General features: G+C 49.0%; 1 protein-coding gene across 1 annotated transcript in view; it reads left to right on the forward strand.

Annotated features, from left to right (window-relative positions):
- The first annotated feature begins 263 nt into the window (after positions 1–263).
- LOC141046741 (uncharacterized) overlaps positions 264–22,222 on the forward strand; it is a 39,026-nt gene continuing 17,067 nt past the window's right edge. The window contains exons 1-2 of the mRNA XM_073541384.1: positions 264–560; positions 4,418–4,616. Coding sequence (XP_073397485.1) covers positions 264–560; positions 4,418–4,616 — 496 coding nt within the window. The remainder of the gene's footprint in view (positions 561–4,417; positions 4,617–22,222) is intronic.

The following is a 22,222-nucleotide window of genomic DNA, read 5'->3' on the forward strand; positions in this document are numbered from 1 at the left end:
TGAGACTGGCCGATTCAGCCTCAGGGAGCACCTCAGATAACAGACCTTGTAAAAACTCTGACAACTCCCCATTTGGTACCGACTCGGGGATTCCACGAATCCTTACATTACGGCGTGACTGATCCTCCAAATCTGTAACTTTAGCTTGAAGGCCACTAACGTGATCTTCTAGAGTAGAATGGGCGTCTATAAGGTCGTTATGAGACTCGGTGAGCTCCGCCATTTTAGATTCTAAATGATCCGTTCTGTCCCCTATAGCCGTTATGTCCTTCCGGATCCCCGCCAGCATACCTCTCAGATCCTCCTGTAAAGAAGCTCTCAGTGAGACCAGCAGGCTCTGCATTGTTTTCTTTGTCAGCGGGATGTCTGACTGGTCCGGTGCCGAGTCAGAGTTCACCACTGAGGCTCTTCTGGAGGAGCGGGAAGAAGTGGAGGCAGGGGAAGCTGCAATCTTCCCCTTCACCATGCTGCCATCTCTGGGGAAGAAGTCTGTAAGTTTGGCTGGAGAAGGACGCTTAGCAGCTTTCCCTCTGGTCATCTTGTTCCTGGGAGGCACGCAGGTAAAACTCACAACCCCAGCCAGGAGAGGAGGAATGAATCTATTTGAGCCGATTTAGAGCAGCTCAGAAGTTATGCAGCCAGCACCATTGCCAGTCAGGCCACGCCCCGACGTGTGAATGTATTTTAATGCACACCTGAAACCCAATGCATCTTTGTTTAGCATCATGGGAAAGTCTCAAGAAATCATCCAAGATACTAGGAAGAGTATTGTGGACTTGCACAAGTCTGGTTCATCCCTGGGTGCAAATTTTAAGATACCTGAGGGTGTGTGCACACGCTGCGGATTCTGCTGCAGATCGCAGCGGATTTGGCCCTGCCGATCCGCAGCAGTTTCTGCTGCGGTGTACAGTACCATTATTCCCTATGGGAATAAAAAACCGCTGTACACATGCTGCGGAATTTTCCGCGCGGATTGTGCTGCGGTTTCAAATCCACAGAAAGAATTGCATGTCAATCCTTTTTGCAGTTTCCGCTGTGGTTTGCCATCTCCTCCATTGTGGAGATGAAAAACCGCAGGGCAAAACCGCAGGCCAATCCGCAGATAAACCACAGGTCTTTTGACCTGCGGATTTATCTGCGGTTTTGCAAAATCTGCGCGGATGAATCCGCAGCACATTCCGCAACGTGTGGACGTACCCTGAAGGTGCCTTGTTCATCTGTATAAATAATTATATGCAAGTACAAACAAGATGGGAATGTCCAGCCATCATACCGCTCAGGAAGGAGATGGGTTCTGTGTCCCAGAGATGAACGTGCTTTGGTCTGACATGTGCATATCAACCCAAGGAGAAAAGCAAAAGACCTTGTGAAGATGATGGCGGAAGCATGTAAGATTGTGTCAATATCCACAGTGAAAAGAGTACTGTATCAACATGGAATGAAGGCGACTCTGCCAGAAAGAAGCCATTACTCCAAAAGAAACATAAAAAAGCCAGACTAATGTTTGCAAATGCACACAGGAACAAAGATCTTAATTTTTGCAGACATGTCCTGTGGTCTGATGAAACTAAAGTGGACCTTTTTGGGCATAATGACCATCATTGTTTGGAGGAAAAAGGGAGAAGCTTAGAAGACAAAGAACACCATCCCAACTGTGAGACACGGGGGTGGCCGCATTATGTTGTGGGGTTGTTTTGCTGCAGGAGGGACTGGTGCACTTCACAAAATAGATGACATCATAAGAAAAGATTATGTGGCAATACTGAAGCGACATCAGCCAGGAAGTTAAAGCTTGGGCGGAAATGGGTCTTCCAAATGGACAATGACCCAAAGCATACTGCCAAAATGGTAACAAAATGGCTTAAGGATAACAAAGTCAATGTTTTGGAGCGAACATCAAAAAGCCCTTATCTCAATCCTATTTAAAATTTATGGGCAAAGCTGAAAAGGCTGGTGTGAGCAAGGCGGCCTACAAACCTGGATCAGTTACCCCAGTTTTGTCAGGAGGAATGGACCCAAATTTCGACCAAGTGTGTTGTCTGTGTAGTGTTCTGCCCACAAGGAGATAGAGCCGGCGTTCAGTGGTATGAGCCCTGGTCCTTGCAGTCTTGCTAAAGACAGCCGGGCCAGCGGATGAGAGCATCCACTAATCCCCTTTCTCCACACTCACCACTGAGCAGATATAATGGTGAGAGATGGGTGATGTCCCCACTGAGCAGATATAACGATGACCGATGGTGTGACGTCACCACTGAGCAGACATCATGGGGGTGACAGATGGGTGATGTCACCACTGAGCAGATATAACAGGGGTGACAGATGGGGTGACGTCACCACTGAGCAGATATAATGGTGAGAGATGGGTGATGTCCCCACTGAGCAGATATAACGATGACAGATGGTGTGACGTCACCACTGAGCAGACATCATGGGGGTGACAGATGGGTGACGTCACCACTGAGCAGATATAACTGGGGTGACAGATGGGTGACATCACCACTTAGCAGATATAACGGTAGACGAGTGGCGTCACCACTGAGCAGATATAATGGTGACGGGGAGCACGCCTGTCTCCGCTGACAGCCTGGCAACGTGTGCCTGAAACCCCGCCCAGCTGAGTAGACACGCCCACTCGCATGAGTCATAGTAGGCGTGGTTTTGCTGTGCTCTCCGGCGGACAGGTCTTTGGTTGCTAGGTAACAGGACGCTACACTCTGTGACATCAGGAGAAGCAAGATGCCGCCCAAGAAGAAAAAGGGAACGTAAAGCTCCGCCGGTAAGAAGAAGACTCTGCTGGAGACGAGCAAACCGGAGCCGGTGTCTGAGGGGAGCAAGGAGTACTACCCAGGGCCGGATTAAGGTTGGTGGGGGCCCCTGGGCAGAAAATCTGGTGGGGGCCCCCATATCATTAACATTTTAGCCATAACAGTAGAGCGCGAACTGTAGCACTCAGATGTACAATCTAATCTTATCCTCTTGTTCTGCCACATTCAGATTTACAGTACTACAATAGAGATACAGTCCAGGATAACTCAAAGCAGTCCAATTATAGACAGAAAGAGTTACTCACTTTTTTTTATTCAACCCAATGTTAAGACAGCCAAGGAATAATAAAAATGCAGAAAGGGAAAGTTTTCACCGGCAGCAATTGTTGCTAACTACTGTATAACAATATGCTCTCTATTGTATTATCTCCGGAGTACAGCTCCCCCCCCCCCCACGCAAGGGTATACAGCTCTTGCCCCTACAAGGGTATACAGGCAGCTTTCCCCCCCATGGGAATACAACTCCTCCCCCAAATGTACAGCTCCCCTCTCGCGCATACAGCTCCCCCGATCAATATATAGCTAGCTGGAGCCTGGAGGCAAGGGGGTTAATCACCGTGGCGCTGCAGAGTTGATTGGCGGGTACACAGCAGGCGGCGGGCGCACGATGCTCGTGAACGCGGCGAGCAGGCAGAGGAGATCCACAGGACAGGAGGCGTGACAGGAGAGGAGGCGTGACAGAAAGAAAGAACAGAGAAAAAAAAGAAAAGAGAGAGAGAGAGAGAGAGAGAGATTTTTTTTCGTCCGCCAGAAGGGATTTCAGGGTTAAATTTCTCCCCGACTTCCTTTCTCCGGGCATGCGCAATGGAAAATGCAGATCCAACAACAAAAAAAAAACGTTGCAAGGTCCGTCCGGGCATGTCGGCGGCTGAAAAAAATTGGCAGTTACTCACAAAAACGGATCCAACGGATTACCATCCGTCAAGATCCGCCAGTAATGCAACTCTATGGGGAAAAAAACGAATGTTTCTTGCACTTTTTTTTTCCTTTTTAAAAACACATTGTAAAAAAAAACAACACCTCACCAAAAACTCATTGTGGGAACATAGAACGGCATTAGGCTATCTACAAAATCTGCAGGTAAAGCTCCACACATACCGGCTAGACAAACTGACAAGCCGTGGATGTGACACGAGCGCCGCAGGTCAGATTACACAGCGAAAGATAGGAGAAAAAGTTGTGGGGCCACGAGATCTCTATAAATCCCATCCACTTTGCTGGGACTGGGAGACGGTGCAGGCTTTTCTGGGGCGCAGTGAAAATACACAGAGTCAAGAACTTATGGTGGGAACTTAAAAGAAACAGAAAAAAAAAGGGAGAAGTGAACCTGACAAAGTATGGGCACGATTGCACACTTTAGTCTACATATAGAGTATACAGGCAGAGCGCGCAGTGCACATGTGAACATGCCCAAAGACTGCACAGAGGAGAAATGTGAGCCAGACACAGCACAGGCCCCTGTTCACACTGGCGGCGCTGGTCCAGCCCTGTCTCACCTCCTCTGCGTCTTTGGCTCTTGACAGGACGATGCACTCACCACAACCAATCAGATTCCACTTCTCATTTACACAGGCAGCTTGAAAAAATAAAAGCTGCTTGATTGGTTGCCATGGGCGACAGCTCCACATTCCTCTGCGCAGCCATATGGCGCACACTGCTCTCACCACGACACACGCCCGCGCCCCCAGCAGAACTACAAGTGCCAGCAGGCCACTACAGACAGACCTGAGAGCGGCGGGCAGAACTCCGGCAAGACGACGGACTCTCCCCGTGCCCGACTCCTTCCTTCAGGTAGTCCTGGAAGTGCACCTCCCGCATTCCCAGCCACAGGCGGTTGGCAGTGCCCTGCAACACTCGGCCGCTCCTCCCGGTGATGCTGTTGTTTTTCCCTACAGAGAAGATACCACCGCCATACGATGGGGGTGGACTGTAGCACTTATTCCAGTCTTACACCCCTCTATCAATCACCCCTATTTTTGAAAGTAGGAAATCCCTATTGTATTTGTTTTGATACGCAGCCGGTACCACAGCTATACGCTTACGGGGGTAGGAGGTCGCGACACACTTGTGTGGTCATTGCCCCCTGTTTCGATCCACCCCCCCCCCCCCTATTTTTAAAGGTGAAATATTCCACTTGCGTTGATTTCCCTACTGAGAAGATGCCATTGTAGACGATTTTAGGGGGAGAGTGTATTTAGAAAAATGTGTTTTGAAGTTCACAAGCTGAGCTGGGTGTAGAAGGGAGGTGACCTGTGCATGCAGACAGCGAGTACAGCACAGGCCTCCAGCCTGGGACTGCTTGGCAGGGTGAACGGTTGTTCTTGTAATTGCCCCTGGGAATATCCCAGTAATAGATCGTTCTAACCCTCAGGCAGTTTTCGCTTTTACTCTTCATTGCTAGACGATTTGTATTTTTTTGAACGGCGCCGTTCATTTCACCGTACAATGTACTGAAACGCTTCCGAGTGCGGAGAAATGGGGAAAAAATGCAATTTCCGCCATTGATATTTTTGGAATTTTTTATTCTGAGGTTCATTTTGTGCTAAAATGACCTGGAAATGTTATTCTCCCGGTCCGTACAGTTATGGCAACACCAAACGTGTATTTTTTTACGTTTATTTTAGTGCCTTAAAAAAAATGTAATTTTGAAAAAAATTGGTTCGTGCAACTTTAACCCCTTACTGCCATGTGACGTACTATCCCGTCCATGTGTCCTGGGACTTAATTCCCAGGGACGGGAGAGTACGTCACAGCTATCAGCGGCACTCACGTGGTGAGCGCCGCTGATCGCGACCGGGTGTCAGCTAATTATCACAGCTGACACCCGGCACAAAGTGTCAGGGGCGGTCATGGACCGCCCCGACACGTTAACCCCTTGCACACCGCGATCAAACACGATCACAGTGTACCGGGGGTTAAAGGGAAGCATCGGCAGCAGGCCCGGATTGGCAATATAACCAACCGGGCATTTTCCCGTTGGGCCGCTGTCATGTGGGCCGCGGGCGGCAGCGCCTGATCATCTGGCCACTTGCCAGCTGCTGCGGCCACTGTGGCTCCTGCCGCAGGCCCTCTGTGGGCATGGCGGTCATAGTTTCCAAGTTCCTCCCGCACTGCAGGGAGATAAGCCACCACGCCTCCCCCACGCACCCCATCCTCGCCGTAGCATGAGACCCCCCGCCCCCGCAGCCACTCACAGCGTCGCTTGCCTTCTCTGTTCGCAGGACCTGTGAAGAGGTCACAGGAGGGGAGGAGTCAGGGGGTCACCTGATCAGGAGCATTTGTCCAGACCACTGATCATGTGACCCCTGACTCCGCCCCTCCTGTGACCTCATCACAGGTCCTGTGCGCTCAGCCTTGCCTCTTGGTGTCTGCAAGACTCTGCTGTGCTGTTGGCTGTAGTCATGGTGCTGGATGAGATAAGTATGTGTGGGGTCAGGAGGGGTTTACAGGGTAGATGTAGCAGGGCTGTATGTGTATGGGGTGTATGGAGCGGAGCCGTGTTTGTATGAGGTGTATGGAGCGGAGCCGTGTGTGTACGAGGTGTATGGAGCGGAGCCGTGTGTGTACGAGGTGTACGGAACAGAGCCGCGTGTATGAGGTGTACGGAGCGGAGCCGCATGTGTATGAGGTGTACGGAGCGGAGCCGTGTGTACGAGGTGTATGGAGCGGAGCCGCGTGTGTACGAGGTGTACGGAACAGAGCCGCGTGTACGAGGTGTACGGAGCGGAGCCGTGTGTGCACGAGGTGTACAGAGCGGAGCCGCGTGTGTATGAGGTGTATGGAGCAGAGCCGCGTGTACGAGGTGTATGGAGCGGAGCCGCATGTGTACGAGGTGTACGGAACAGAGCCGCGTGTGCGAGATGTACGGAGTGGAGCCGTGTGTACGAGGTGTATGGAGCCGCGTGTGTTTGGGGTATACGGAGCGGAGCCATATGTGTACGGAGCGGAGCCAAGTGTGTACGAAGCATACAAAGCGGGCTTTTCCCTCGGACACAGGAGTACACGGCGGAGCCCCGAGGAGCATTTTAAAACACACACATGACGTTCCACCTGAAGTGATGTGCTGGAAGCTGACCGGAAATGAGATAATTTCTTGAGGAGATTGTAACAGAACCAGGAATGCTTCAGATCCATCACGTGTCCTCCTCCGACAGCGCAGACAGCAGGATCGCCTTGAAATCGGGGATGCCGGCCATGTGAGCGCATCATGATATGTCCTGCACCGGGAGGCTCAGGTGGGCACTACAATGGGAGCCGGGCTGCTATAGTATCTTTATAGAATCTTTATTTCTTTCTCTCTTTTTTTTTTTTTTTTTTTTTTTTTTTTTTTTCTTTCTCATTCTCTGTTCTGTCTTTCCCTCATTTTCTTTCTCTCTCTCTCTGTTCTTTCTTTCTCTCTCTAATCTTTCTTTTTTCTTTCTCTCTCTCTCTCTGTTCTTTCCCCTATTTCTTTCTTTTTCTTTCCTCTCTTTCTTTCTTTCTTTCTTTCTTTCTTTCTTTCTGTTCTTCCTTTTCTTTACTTCTTTCTCTCTCTATTCTTTCTCTGTCTCTCTCTGTTCTTTCTTTCCCCTCTTTCTTTCTCTCTATTCTTTCTCTGTCTCTCTCTCTGTTCTTTATTTCCCCTCTTTCTTTCTCTCTCTATTCTTTCTGTCTCTCTCTGTTCTTTCTTTCTTCCCCTCTTTCTTTCTTTCTCTTTTTTCTCTCTCTCTGTTTTCTCCCTTCCTTAGTGCCAGTCAGTGTGCCCATAATGCCAGCCACTGTGCCCTCAGTACCAGTCAGTGTGATCAGCAGTGCTAAATGGGTGCGATTAGGTGTGGACATGGGTGTGACTAGTTGCGGAATGGGTGTGGCCGGGCGTGGCCTAAAATTTGCAGCGGCGCGCTGAGCGCGCCGCAGTCTTTATCCCTCTTGCCCTTCCTCAAAACTTGGGAGGTATGATAGGGGCGGCTATGACCAGGGGGTCTGGTCCAATGGATAGCAGTTCTGACAGGAATTCTGTAATCGTGCATACAAAAGGGGACAGAGCTTTGAGAGGAGTACTGCAACTAAAAGTAATAAATAGGACTGAGCTGAAATACTGGGCACAGCTGTGACTACATGTTATATAGTCGTGCTAATCTCCTCTCACTGCTTGTAACCTACAAGTGTACAAAGATATTATATAGTCACCATGTGACTAGTGGGCCTGTGTAACTTCAAGTGCCAGGGCTGAATTTTAGTCCCAGTCCGGCCCTGATCGGCAGGGAGGGGGCTCCCTCCCTTCCCTGAGCCCACAGCAGGGGGTCTCTTTCCCTGCAGGTCCCCGGATCCAACATGGCGACGGGGACTTTCGGGGGCCTGCAGAGAGCTGGCTTCCTCAGTGCCTGCAAAGCGCAGGCACGAGGAAGCCTTGCTCGGTGCCTGTGACAGATTGCTGATCTGATACAGTGATCTGTGATGTGAGAGATCAGCGATCTGTCACAGGACAGTGATGTCCCACCTGAGACAATGTAATAAAGTTAAAAAAAAGTGTAAAAATAATTTTAAAAAAATCGCTAAATAAATTATTAAAAAAAAAAAAATTATTCCCTAATAAATTCATTTTTTGCAAATTAAAAAAAAACGATAAAAGTACACATTTGGTATCGCCGCGTCCGTAACGACCCGCCCTGTAAAACTCCCATTAGTTAACCCCTTTAGCGAACCACTTAAAAAATAAAAATAAAAAACGAAGCAAAAAATAATGATTTATTATCATACCGCCGAACAAAAAGTGCAATATTGCGCAATCAAAAAGACGCATATAAATATCCATGGTACCGCTGAAAATGTCATCTTGTCCCGCAATAAACGAGCCGCCACACAGCGTCATCAGAGAAAAAATTTATAGCTCGCAGAATAAAGCGATGCAAAAATAATTATTTTTTATATAAAATTGTTTTCATTGCATAAAAGCGTCAAAACATAAAAAAACGACATAAATGAGGTATCGCTGTAATCGTACTGACCCGAAGAATAAAACCGCTTTATCAATTTTACCGCACGCGGAACGGTGTAAACGCACCCCCCAAAAGAAATTCATGAAACGCTGGTTTTTGTAAATTCTGCGTCCCAAACATCGGAATAAAAAGCGATCAAAAAATGTCACGTGCCCGAAAATGGTACCACTAAAAACGTCAACTCGTTCCGCAAAAAATAAGATCTCACATTACTCGGTGGGTCAAAATATGGAAAGATTATAGCTCTCAATATGTGGTGATGCAAAAAACTATTTTTACAATAAAAAGCATCTTTTAGCGTGTGACAGCTGCCAAATATAAAACCGCCATAAATAGTAAATCAAACCCCCCGTTATCACCCCCTTAGTTAGGGAAAAATAATAAAATAAAAAAAAGTATTTATTTCCATTTTCCCATTAGGGTTAGTGTTAGGGCTAGGGTTAGGGGTGTGTTGGGGTTAGGGTTGGAGTTAGAATTGGGGGGTTTCCACTGTTTGGTCACATCAGGGGCTCTCAAAATGCAACATGGTGTCTGATCTCAATTCCAGCCAATTCTGAGTTGAAAAAGTAAAATGGTGCTCCTTCCCTTCCAAGCTCTGCCATGCGCCCAAACAGTGTTTTACCCCCACATATGGGGTATCAGCCTACTCAGGACAAATTGCAAAACAACTTTTGGGGTCCTATTTCTCCTGTTGCCCTTAGGGAAATAAAAAATTGGGGGCAAAAATATCATTTTTGTGGAAAAAAAAATGATTTTTTTTATTTTCACACCTGGGCGTTAAAACTTCTGTGAAGCACTTGGGGGTTCAAAGTGCTCACCACACAACTAGATGAGTTCCGTGGGGGGTCTAGTGTCCAAAATGGGGTCACTTGTGGGGAGTTTCAATAGTTTAGGTACATCAGGGGCTCTCCAAAAGCAACATGACACTCGCAGACCATTCCATCAAAGTCTGCATTCACAACGTCACTTCTTCCCTTCCAAGCTCCGACGTGTGCCCATACAGTAGTTTTCTCCCACATATGGGGTATCAGCGTACTCAGGACAAATTGGACAACAACTTTTGGGGTCCATTTTCTCATGGTACCCTTGGGAAAATAAAAAAATTGGTGACTAAAAGAACATGTTTGTGGAAAAAATACAATTTTTTTATTTTCACGCCCAGGCGTTATAAACTTCTGTGAAGCACTGGGAGGTTCAAAGTGCTCACCACACATCTAGATAAGTTCCTTGGGGGATCTAGTTTCCAAAATGGTGTCATTTGTGGGGGGTTTCTACTGTTTTGGTACATCAGAGGCTTTCCAAACGCGACATGGTGTCTGATCTCAATTCCAGCCAAAAACTTCAAATGGCGCTGCTTCCCTTCTGAGCTCTGCCATGCACCCAAATAGTGGTTTACCCCCACATGTGGGGTATCAGCGTACTCAGGACAAATTGCACAATAACTTTTAGGGTCCTATTACCCTTGGAAAAATAAAAATTGGGGGTGGAAAAACCTTTTTTTGGAAAAAATATGATTTTTTTAATTGTACCGCTGTACGTTATAAACTTCTGTGAAGCCCTTGTGGGTTCAAAGTTCTCACCATATATCTAGATAAGTTCCTTGGGGGGTCTAGTTTCCAAAATGGGGTCACTTGTGGGGGGTTTCCACTGTTTAGGCACATCAGGGGCTCTCCAAACGTGACATGGCGTCCGATCTGAATGCCAGCCATTTTTGCATTGAAAAAGTCAAACGGCGCTCCTTCCCTTCTGAGCTCTGCCATGCGCCGAAACAGTGGTTCCCCCCCACATATCAGGTATCAGCGTACTCAGGACAAATAACTTTTGCAGTCCAATTTCTCCTGTTACCCTTGGTAAAATAAAAATAAATTGAACCTGAAGTATTTTTTTTTGTGAAAAAAAGTTAAATGTTCATTTTTTTTAAATATTCAAAAAATTCCTGTGACGCACCTGAAGCGGTAATAAACTTCTTGAATGTGGTTTTGCGCACCTTAAGGGGTGCAGTTTTTAGAATGGTGTCACTTTTGGGTATTTTCTATCATATAGACCCCTCAAAGTGGCTTCAAATGTGATGTGGTCCGTAAAAATGGTGTTGCAAAAATGAGAAATCGCTGGTCAACTTTTAACCCTTATAACTTCCTAACAAAAAAAAATGTTGCTCCAAAATTGTGCTGATGTAAAGTAAACCTGTGGGAAATGTTACTTACTAAGTTTTTTGTGTGCCGTATCTCTGTGATTTAAGGGCATAAAAATTCAAAGTTGGAAAATTGCGACATTTTTCAAAATTTCGCCAAATTTCCATTTTTTTTTCACAAACGCAAGTTATATCAATTAAATTTTACCACTAACATGAAGTACAATATGTCACAAGAAAACAATGTCAGAATCACTGGGATCCATGGAAGCGTTTCAGAGTTATTACCTCATAAAGGGTCAGTGGTCAGAATTGTAAAAATCGGCCTGGTCATGAACGTGCAAACCACCCTTGGGGATTAAGGGGTTAAAAAAAAATATTGGATGGCTTTTAATATATATATATATATATATATATATATATATATATATATATAATTTTTTTTTTTTATTTTTTTTTTTTTAGATTTTTATCCTTTTTTTTTTTTATTTCACACCTTATTTTTTTAGTCCCCATAGGAGACTTGAACCTGAAATCATTTCAGCCCTCGTTCTATGTGAGGTAATACATTAATGATGCAGTGTATGGTACGAATCATGGTCTTCTTTGAAGGCCAGCCTGTGGCAGCAGCTTTTGTAGTATGAATAGCTCCGGAGAAGAATTTGTTATGCTTACAGCAGAAAAAGGGTCAACAGCAGGTCTGAGCTAAGAAGTAAAGAAACTAAAATTTGCAGAGAAGATTGCAGCAGGGAGATCTCTCCCCCAAGAGGAAAATTCCATGGAACATGGTAACTGGACACAAAGCATTTTGAATACTCAGACACACATAGGTGTCTCACTCAGCCTTCGAAGGCCTTGGGTGATGATGTTTGCTGTAACGGCTCCAACCCCCACTTACCGCGCTGCGCGCACCCCTTCGCGCGCTCCTGCTTCTCGGCGCGTCCCCGCTCCCGACCTCCGGCTCCCTTCTCGTCGGGCACCTGCACACTGCGTGACTCCAGGTGCGCAGCCTCCTGGGTAGAGTGACGCGCTGGCCCCGCCTCCAACATGGTGGCTCCCACCACTACATATGTCCGGCGTCTGGACAGGTAAGACGCCTGTCTATCAAACGCGGTAGCGCTGTCTCGTGCGGCGTGCTCTGTGTTTCCAGGCCCCTTCACCCTTGCCTCTGTCAGCGCTGCGCTCTGTGTCTCTGGGGCTCTCTGCCTGCGCTGTCTCTGCCTGTTAGTGCCTCCGTGCTTCTCCCTCCGTCTCTGTCCTGCTCCTGCCGCTTCTCGTCCATCCCTGTTACCTCCCTTGTTATTGCATACCCTCCTGCCTAGTGTATCTTTGTGCTTCCTCTCTTTTGCAGCCTCCCGTCCCGGACGCCCCTGGCTCTCCGGTCCTGTGCTCAGCTTAAGTCTCTGTGTTCTCTGGTGTCCTCCTGTGCGGATATGTCAGTGCCTCCTTCTAGTCTATTGCCCCAGTCGTCCCTTTGGTTCCGGCTGTCGCGGTTCTATCCCCTGGGGCTCTGTCCCTAACACTCCCTGTATAGGGGGTGGTCCTCACCTGGGTGCTCGCACTCGGGGGCTCTGGAACCGTGACCCAGAGGGTCCACTCTCGGGTAGCCTTTTGTTTTCCTCTTTTGCAATAGCGAACCGTAACAGATAGTCAGGCCATGGACCCCGCTGGAGCCACGGCTGCCCAAAAAGAGTTAGTTTTCCTTCGGGAGAACCAGACGCGCATGATGTCCTTTATGAAAACCATGGACTCGCGTCTTTCCGCTCTCCAGTCCTCTGACCCTGGTAACGCCGCCCAGTTGGCTGGCCTACAACAGGAATTGGCTCAGTAGCGTGACACCCAGTGCCATATCCTCAGCTACATGGCTTCGGTGGATGGTCGGTTGCTTTCCTTGCACTCGGCCGCCTCTGCTCCTCCTGCTGCGGCTTCCCATCCTCCTCCACGGTTGGCCAAACCACCCCGTTATGGCGGGGACGCCAAATTGTGCCAGGGATTTATAAATCAGTGCCGCCTGCATTTTGAGCTGCTGTCCCAGCAATATCCCACAGACCGAGCCAAGGTGGCCTTCATCATTTCCCATCTGGAGGGGGACGCGTTGGCTTGGGTCAATCCTCTCTGGGAGCGAGATGACCCGATAGTTACCCAGCTATCTGTTTTTCTAGACACTTTTAGTCGGGTTTTTGACGAACCAGGTCATTTAGCTTCCACCACTGAGGCTTTGTTCAACCTGTGCCAAGGTTCTCTGACTGTGGGCCAGTACGCCATACAGTTTAGGACCCTGTCTTCCGACTTAGGTTGGAATAACGAGGCCTTGGTGGGCGCCTTCTGGCGAGGCCTCTCGAGTCGCATAAAGGATGAGCTCGCTGGTCGTGACACTCCAACTGCTCTGGAGGATTTGATCTCCTTAGCCACTCGGATTGATCTCCGGTTTCAAGAACGGGCCAGGGAGAGAAGGGTCTCTCGTCCATTTTCTTCTATTCGTAGACCACCCAGTCCCCGACCTAGGAGCCTCCCTTCACCTTCGGCACCCGAACCTATGCAGGTGGACCGCCTGAAGCTCTCTGATCAGCGTCGTAGGGAGAGGAGTCTCCACGGTCAATGTTTCTACTGCGGTAGCAGTTCCCATCTCCTCCGAACTTGTCCAGATCGTCCGGAAAACTCCTCCGCCTAGGCCAGGTAAGAGAGTCCTCGGTGTATGTGATACCTCTCTTCCCCTCACTTTGTCTGTCCTCTTGCATGTTGGTGGGAAGCGGGCTTCTCTACTGGCCTATGTGGACTCGGGTGCCGCCGGGAATTTTATTAGGCTAGAGGAGGTTAACAAACTTTCTATTCCCGTGAGGGCTTTGCAGAATCCCAAAGTTCTCACCTCCATAGATGGTCGACCGCTGCTAGAGACAGTTACTCTTGTCACTCATGAGGTAGAGTTACAAGTTGGGATCCTACACAAGGAGAGAATTACGTTTTATCAGGTATTTCCCATCCAATCCTGCTTGGTCTTCTCTGGCTGCGTCTTCACGAGCCCACCTTAGATTGGCATAGTGGCAATGTTTTGCGCTGGGGGGGAGTCTTGTCGGGCTCGGTGTCTGCTGTCAGTGCATCCCGTAGGTACCCCTCTCCCTTCCCTTGTTCCCTGTGGATTACTGGTGGCGTACTATAACTTTTTGGATGTTTTTGACAAGAAAGAGGCTGAGACTCTACCGCCGCACCGTCCCTACGACTGCCCCATTGAGCTCGTTCCTGGCACCACTCCGCCTCATGGAAGGATTTATCATCTCTCCTCGGCAGAGACACAAGCCATGTCTGAATACATCCAAGACAACCTGGCCAGAGGCTTCATTCGGAAGTCTTCGTGCCCTGCAGGAGCAGGCTTCTTTTTCGTAAAAAAGAAAGATGGATCCCTGCGCCCGTGCATCGATTATCGTGGCCTGAATCGTATCACGGTGAAGAATAAATATCCACTACCACTCATCTCCGAGCTTTTTGATCGCCTGAGGGGAGCACGTGTGTTTACTAAGCTTGACTTACGAGGGGCCTTTAATCTGGTTCGTATACGCTCTGGGGACGAGTGGAAGACTGCGTTTAACACGCGAGATGGGCACTACGAGTATTTGGTTATGCCCTTTGGGCTCTGCAACGCACCTGCAGTATTCCAGGAACGCGTTAATGATGTCTTTCGAGATCTTCTCCACTCCCGTGTCGTAGTCTACCTGGACGACATCTTAGTCTTCTCCCCAGATCTGGCCACACATCGCCGAGACGTTCGCCAAGTCCTTCAGCGTCTCAGAGAGAACCACCTTTTTGCCAAGTTGGAGAAATGCCTCTTTGAGCAAACGTCATTGCCTTTTCTTGGCTACATCGTCTCAAACTCGGGGTTAGAGATGGATCCTGAGAAAGTCTCAGCAGTTCTCAATTGGCCACGTTCCCAATGCGTTAAGGCAATTCAGCGGTTTTTGGGTTTTGCCAATTATTACCGGCAATTTATTCCTCATTTTTCTTCTTTGACAAAACCCATCTCGGCTCTTGTCCGCAAAGGAGCCGACTCTAATCATTGGCCCGCTGAAGCAGAGGCTGCCTTTGAGATCCTGAAGCAAGAGTTCGCTAAGTCCCCGGTATGCCAGCAGACCCTTCATCCTTGAGGTCGACGCATCCTCTGTAGAAGCCGGAGCAGTTCTTTTGCAGAAATCCTCCTCTGGCCGCACTCTCACTTGCAGATTCTTTTCTAAGGCTTTCTCCGCTCCCGAACGTAATTATGCCGTTGGAGATAGAGAACTCTTGGCCATAAAAATGGCTCTTGAAGAATGGCGCCATCTTCTCGAGGGTGCTCTCCACCCATTGATCATTTTTACGGATCACAAAAATTTGGCTTACCTTCAGTCCGCCCAAAGGCTCAACCCACGGCAGGCCAGATGGTCACTGTTTTTCGAACGCTTTGACTTCGAACTCCACTTCAGACTCGGGGATAAGAACGTCAAGGCAGATGCCCTCTCACGATCATTCCTATCTGTCGATAAGGAGGAGGGTCCAGTCCATCTCATCGACCCCCGCCAAGATCCTTACCGTGGCCCCACTAAGCCTGGTTTCTCCACCATTCGGTAGAACCTTTGTTCGCAGTGGAGATAGACTAAAGGTTCTACGTTGGAGCCACTCTTCAAAATTTTCTGGACATGCTGGAGTTAGAAAAACTCTCTCGCTTGTCTCCCGCCATTACTGGTGGCCTTGCGCTCCGCAAGGATGTCCAAGATTTCATCGCTTCCTGTCCTTCCCACGCCCGGAACAAGGTCCCTCGACATCCTCCCTCGGGACTCCTTCATCCGTTACCAGTACCAGCCAACCCATGGACTCATATTGCTATGGATTTCGTCACCGATTTGCCTCCCTCTTCTGGTTGTACGGTGATATTGGTGGTCGTGGACCGATTTTCCAAAATGGCCCACTTCATCGCCCTACCAGGTCTGCCTTCCGCACTCGGGCTTTCTATCACTCCGTCCCATCGAGAGATCTTATCCCTGCTCATTTTGCCAGACTGTATTGACCAGGTGCTACTTGGTCTTCCCTGGCTCCGTTGCCACTCTCCTCATATTGAGTGGGCATCAGGGAAAATACTGGCCTGGAGCAAAAATTGTGAGGGAAAGTGTCTGAAGGACAGTCTTCAGGTGGCTTCCACTGAAGTGCCTGCGGATCTCTCCGCACTTCCGTTGATCTCTGAACTCTTAGACAGGTTGCGAGGGGCCCGAATCTTTACAAAACTAGTTCTACGAGGGGCATACAACCTGATCCGCTGTAACAACCCTGCTGGCATCACTGCATGGCCTCCCATCCCCCGCACATCAACTTACTCACTGCTCCGGGTCATGCTGTGAATTCTGTCTGTTGCCAGTCCTGTGATCTGTGCCTCTGCTCTGCTGTATGTTTCCTGGCTATGTGTGTATAGGGGGGCGGCACCAGAACTCTCTGGTTCTTATGCAGTCAGGGTGCAGCTGTTTAATCTGTCCCTGACCAATCACCTAGAGCCCTTGACTATTTAGTTCCGCCAAACCCACTGAAACATTGCCTGTGCTATGTCTAAAATCAGTTAGCTCCTTGCTGCTGAGCTAGCCAGGTCCTGTCCTATGTCTTGCCTTTTCTGAAGGCTCTTATTGCGTATTCCTGTGTCTTGGTACCTTGCCTAGTACTTCTCTGTCCGCCTGCCAGGAGGCAGAATATCCTGGTTCTTGTGTCTTTGTCCCTGTGTCTCTGTCTGAACTCAGTCTTACCTCTGTCTGTCAGTCTCCTTGTCTGTGGTTCCTTCTCTGCTGTCTTTCCTTGTGTCCTCTGTTGTGAGTTCATTTTTCCCTTCTTTACTGAGGTCTGGGGAACTCCCTATTCTGGTGGAGGAGCAGGGCCGGACTGGGACTAAAATTCAGCCCTGGCATTTGAAGTTACAGAGGCCCACTAGTCACATGGTGACTATATAATATCTTTGTACAGTTGTATTTTACAAGAAGTGAGAGGAGATTAACACGACTATATAACATGTAGTCACAGCTGTGCCCAGTATTTCAGCTCAGTCCTATTTATTGCTTTTAGGTACAGTACTCCTCCCAAATCTCTGTCCCCTTTTGTATGCATGATTACAGAATTCCTGGCAGAACTGCTCTCTATTGGGCAACCAGACCCCCTGGTCATAGCCGCCCCTATCATACCTCCCAACTTTTGAAGAAGGGAAGGATGGACAAAGACTGCGGCGCGCGCAGTCACGCCACGCCCAACCACACCCATTTCACAACTAGTCACACCCATGTCCACACCTAATCGCACCCATTTAGCACTGCTGATCACACTGACTGGTACTGAGGTCACAGTGGCTGGCATTATGGGCACACTGACTGGCACTAAGGAAGAGAGAAAACAGAGAGAGAGAGAAAAAAGAAAACAGAGCGAGAAAGAAAGGGGGGAAAGAACAGAGAGACAGAGAAAGAACAGAGAGAGAGAAAGAAGTAAAGAAAAGAAAGAGAGGAAAGAAAAAGAAAGAGAGGGGAAGAAAGAACAGAGAGAGAAAAAAGAAAGATCAGAGAGAGAATGAAAGAACAGAGAAAGAAAGATTCTACAAAGATACTATAGCAGCCCGGCTCCCATTGTAGTGCCCACCTGAGCCTCCCGGTGCAGGACATATCATGATCCGCTCACATGGCCGGCATCCCCGATTCCAAGGCGATCCTGCTGTCTGCGCTGTCGGAGGAGGACACGGTGATGGATCTGAAGCATTCCTGGTTCTGTCACAATCTCCTCAAGAAATTATCTCATTTCCTGTCAGCTTCCAGCATATCACTTCAGGTGGAACGTCATGTGTGTGTTTTAAAATGCTCCTCGGGGCTCCGCCGTGTACTCCTGTGTCCGTGGGAAAAGCCCGCTTTTAATGCTTTGTACACACTTGGCTTCGCTCCGTACATCCCGTACACATATGGCTCCACTCCGTGCACGCGTGGCTCCTCTCCGTCCACCTCGTGCACGCGCGGCTCCTCTCCGTCCACCTCGTGCACGCGCGGCTCCTCTCCGTCCACCTCGTGCATGCGCGGCTCCGCTCCGTACACCTCGTGCACGCGCGGCTCCGCTCCGTACACCTCGTGCACGCGCGGCTCCGCTCCGTACACCTCGTACACGCGCGGCTCCGCTCCGTACACCTCGTGCACGCGCGGCTCCGCTCCGTACACCTCGTACACGCGCGGCTCCGCTCCGTACACCTCGTACACGCGCGGCTCCGCTCCGTACACCTCGTACACGCGCGGCTCCGCTCCGTACACCTCGTACACGCGCGGCTCCGCTCCGTACACCTCGTACACGCGCGGCTCCGCTCCGTACACCTCGTACACGCGCGGCTCTGCTACATCCACACTGTAAATCCTGACCCCACACATACCTCAACCAGCACCATGACAACAGCAAAGCAGAGTCTTGCAGACGGTAGAGGCAAGGCTGAGCGCACAGGACCTGTGATGAGGTCACAGGAGGGGCGGAGTCAGGGGTGACATGATCGGGGGTCTGGACAAAGGCTCCTGATCATGTGACCCCTGACTCCTCCCCTCCTGTGACCTCATCACAGGTCCTGCGAACAGAGCGAGCAGGCAAGCGAGTGCGACGCTGTGAGTGGCTGCGGGGGGAGGGGGTCTCATGCTAAAGCGACGATGGTGGGGGGGGGGCGTGGTGGCTTATCTCCCTGCAGTGCGGGAGGAACTTGAATCTATCACCGCCGTGCCCGCAGAGGGCCGGCGGCAGGAGCAACAGTGGCCGCAGCAGCTGGCAAGCGGCCAGATGATCGGGCGCTGCGGCCCACGTGACAGCGGCCCAGCGGGAAAATGCCCGGTTGGTTATATTGCCAATCCGGGCCTGTGGAGGAGGGTGATGAGCCTGATTATCAGGCACCTGAGTCTAATGAGGATGACTGGCTGAGTGGGGTCACTGACTGGATATAAGGCTGCCGACGCCCTCCTGCCCTGCGGGTGATTTCTCTGTGGACTTAGGACACCAGTCTGATTCCTGCTTCCCTAAAGCTAAGTTTCTGCTTTGCCTGTTTGCATTTATGTTTTGTGTTTGTTTTCCTTGCTTTTCTGGATTCTGCCATTCCCTGCTGGGATGAGCTGAATCTCCTTGTGCCGGTTGCTCTGTCTTCAGAATATTCCTGAGTACTGACATAGCTTTTTTGAAGCCTAGCGTCTTCAGGGCCTTTTTCACTGTCAGTCTGTTGGCTCTTATTTTCATAGGGTTTTTCACGGATTGCAGACAGCAGCCTTCCTGTCCTTTTCTGTCTTGTTAGCTTGGGCCCCGTCTTTGCTCAGTCTATCTTTCTGTCTGTGTTAGTATTTTCATCTTGCTTCACCGTCATTATATGTTGGGGGCTGCCTATTGCTTTGGGGTCTGCTCTGGGGCAGTTTAGATTTCCCCTTTCTTTCTTTAGGCCTATTTAATTCTCCGGCTGTGATCGAGGGGTCTAGGGCATCGTAGGAACCCCCCACGGCTACTGCTAGTTGTGTTGATAGGTTCAGGGGTCTGCAATCCGATAGCTGCCAACTTCTCTGGTTTTCTGGACTTAGCTAGCATTTTGTTTTTGCCTCCTACGGTGACTCAATCATAACAGAATCACCCGCCATACCGCAGATCCTAGGGTACTCAATAGCAGGAAAGTATTGTGTTAAAAAAAAAAAAAAAAAAAAAAGGTGTGTGTATATTCTTTCCTCTATATCTCTGAGGCCGTAGGGGGAATTTTTTTTTTTCTCTCTCAATGGAGATAAAGCAATTGTCTGATCGTGTGGAGCAGCTCACTGCGGAAGTGCGGGGAATTTCTGCCTACCTTGCTCGTTCGCATGCTGTTGAACCAAAGATCCCTACACCCGATGTATTTTTTGGGGATCGATCTAAATTTTTGAGTTTCAAAAATAATTGTAAATTATTTTTTGCCTTGAAGCCTAACTCGTCAGGGAGCTCCGCGCAGCAGGTTAAAATTGTCATCTTTGCTGCGTGGCGATCCCCAGGATTGGGCGTTTTCTTTGAAACCAGATGATCCTATTCTGACTAATGTGAACGCATTCTTTCAAGCTTTGGGGTTGTATGATGAACCTAATGCTATTGATCAGGCTGAAAAGGCCCTGTTGGCATTGAACCAGGGTCGAGATTCTGCAGAGTTGTACTGTCAAAAGTTCCGAAAGTGGGCGGTCCTTACTACCTGGAATGATAATGCCTTGGCTGCTCTCTTTCGGAAGGGTTTGTCAGAAGCCGTAAAAGATACTATGGTGGGATTTCCTGTTCCCTCTGGTCTGGACGATTCTATGTCATTAGCCATTCAGGTTGATCGGCGTTTACGTGAACGCAGGATTGCACAAGAGGTGTTGCCACCGGTTGAACAGACGTCTGAACCTATGCAATGTGATAGTTTTGTCTAGGGCGCAACGTCAGGAGTTCAGAAGGCGTAATAAGCTGTGTTTTTTCTGTGGAGATGCCTCGCATATTATTTCTGTTTGTCCTAAACGAGAGAAACGCTTTGCACACACGTTTTCTGTTGGTGGTGTTCAACCTAAGTTTCTTCTGGCAATTAGGCTGAGTTCACACGTGGCGTTTTTTTCGCGTTTCCGTAGCAGTTTTAACCGCGCGATTTTGCCGCGAAAACGCGAAAAATAAGCATCCCATGCATTCCTATGGGATTCCACAATGCTGTGCTAATGCTGCGGTTTTTACCGCGGCGGAATCGCTTCGCTGTAAAAACCGCAGCATGCTCATTAATTTGCGGAATCGCGGCGATCCCGCACTCAGGAATGCATTGTTCCGCTTCCTTCCCACATGTGGCTGTGCATACCATGCGGAAAGTAAGCAGAACAATTGCGGATGGTACCCACGGTCCGGAGGAGAGGAGACTGTCCTCCGGGCTCCCTGTAAAAAATAGAATTATAAAATAAAAAATATTGTTATTCTCACCTTCCGGCGTCCCCCGCAGCCTTCCCGCCTCTCTCCACGCTCTCGTTCCCAGTAGTCCTTTGCGAAAATGCCTGCGATGGCGTCCGATCTCGCGGGATCCCGAAGTCTCGCGGTCATCGCGAATTACCGCGAGATTTCGCGATCCCGCGAGAACGGACGTCATCGCGGGCATTTTCGCAAAGGATTACTGGGAACGCCTGCGTGGGACGTCGGAAGGTAAGAATAACAGTATTTTTTATTTTTTTTTTACATTCTATCTTTTACTACTGATGCCGCATAGGCGGCCTCAGTAGTAAAAAAGTTGGTCACACTTGTCAAACACTGTGTTTGACGAGTGTGACCAACCTGTCAATCAGTTCTCCAAGCGATGCTACAGATCGCTTGGAGAACGCTAGCATTTTGCAAGCTAATTACGCTTGAAAAATGCTAGTTTTTCCGTGGGAAAATCGCGGGAATTTAAAATGCGATTTTCCCGCGGACTGGAATTCCGGAATTCTCGCGGTAACTTCCGCGAGAGTTCCGGTACGTGTGAACTTAGCCTTACTCTGATCTGCTCCCTGTCCACGTTTTCCGCCAAGGCTTTTGTGGATTCGGGAGCAGCGCTAAACCTAATGGACTTGGATTTTGCTAAACGTTGTGGATTTCTGATGACACCTCTGCAGACGCCTATCCCTTTGAGGGGGATTGATGCTACTCCTTTGGCTAAAAATAAACCTCAGTTTTGGACCCAGGTGGTCATGCGGGTCGCCCCAGACCATCAAGAAAATTGCAGATTTTTGGTATTACATGGTCTGCATGATGCCGTTGTTCTGGGGTTTCCCTGGTTGCAAATTCATAATCCAGTTTTGGATTGGAAATCTGTGTCTGTGGTGAGTTGGGGTTGTCGGTGTGCCTTTAGTGAGGCTCCAGTTTTTTCCACCTCTCCTCAGTCGCATGATGTTCCTGACTATTTGGCGGACTTTTATGATGTATTTAGTGAGAATGAGTCTGTGTCCTTGCCTCCTCATAGGAGTTATGACTGTGCAATTGAATTAAGCCCGGAGTGTAAATTTCCCAAGGGTCGGCTCTTCAATTTATCTGTACCCGAGCACGAGGCTATGCGGTCCTATATTAAGGAGGCGTTGAAGGGTCATATTAGACCATCCTCTTCACCCTTAGGTGCCGGGTTTTTTTTTTGTGGCCAAAAAGGATGGTTCTTTAAGGCCTTGTATTGATTATCGTGCCCTCAATAAAATTACTATTAAATATCAGTATCCGTTACCCCTGATTTCGGATCTATTCTCTAGAGTTAGAGGTGCTTGCTGGTTTACCAAGCTTGACCTCAGGGGGGCGTATAATCTTATCCG

Source organism: Dendrobates tinctorius, unplaced genomic scaffold, assembly GCF_039654945.1.
Source record: "Dendrobates tinctorius isolate UK_male_01 unplaced genomic scaffold, ASM3965494v1 ptg000120l, whole genome shotgun sequence".
NCBI lineage: Eukaryota > Metazoa > Chordata > Amphibia > Anura > Dendrobatidae > Dendrobates > Dendrobates tinctorius.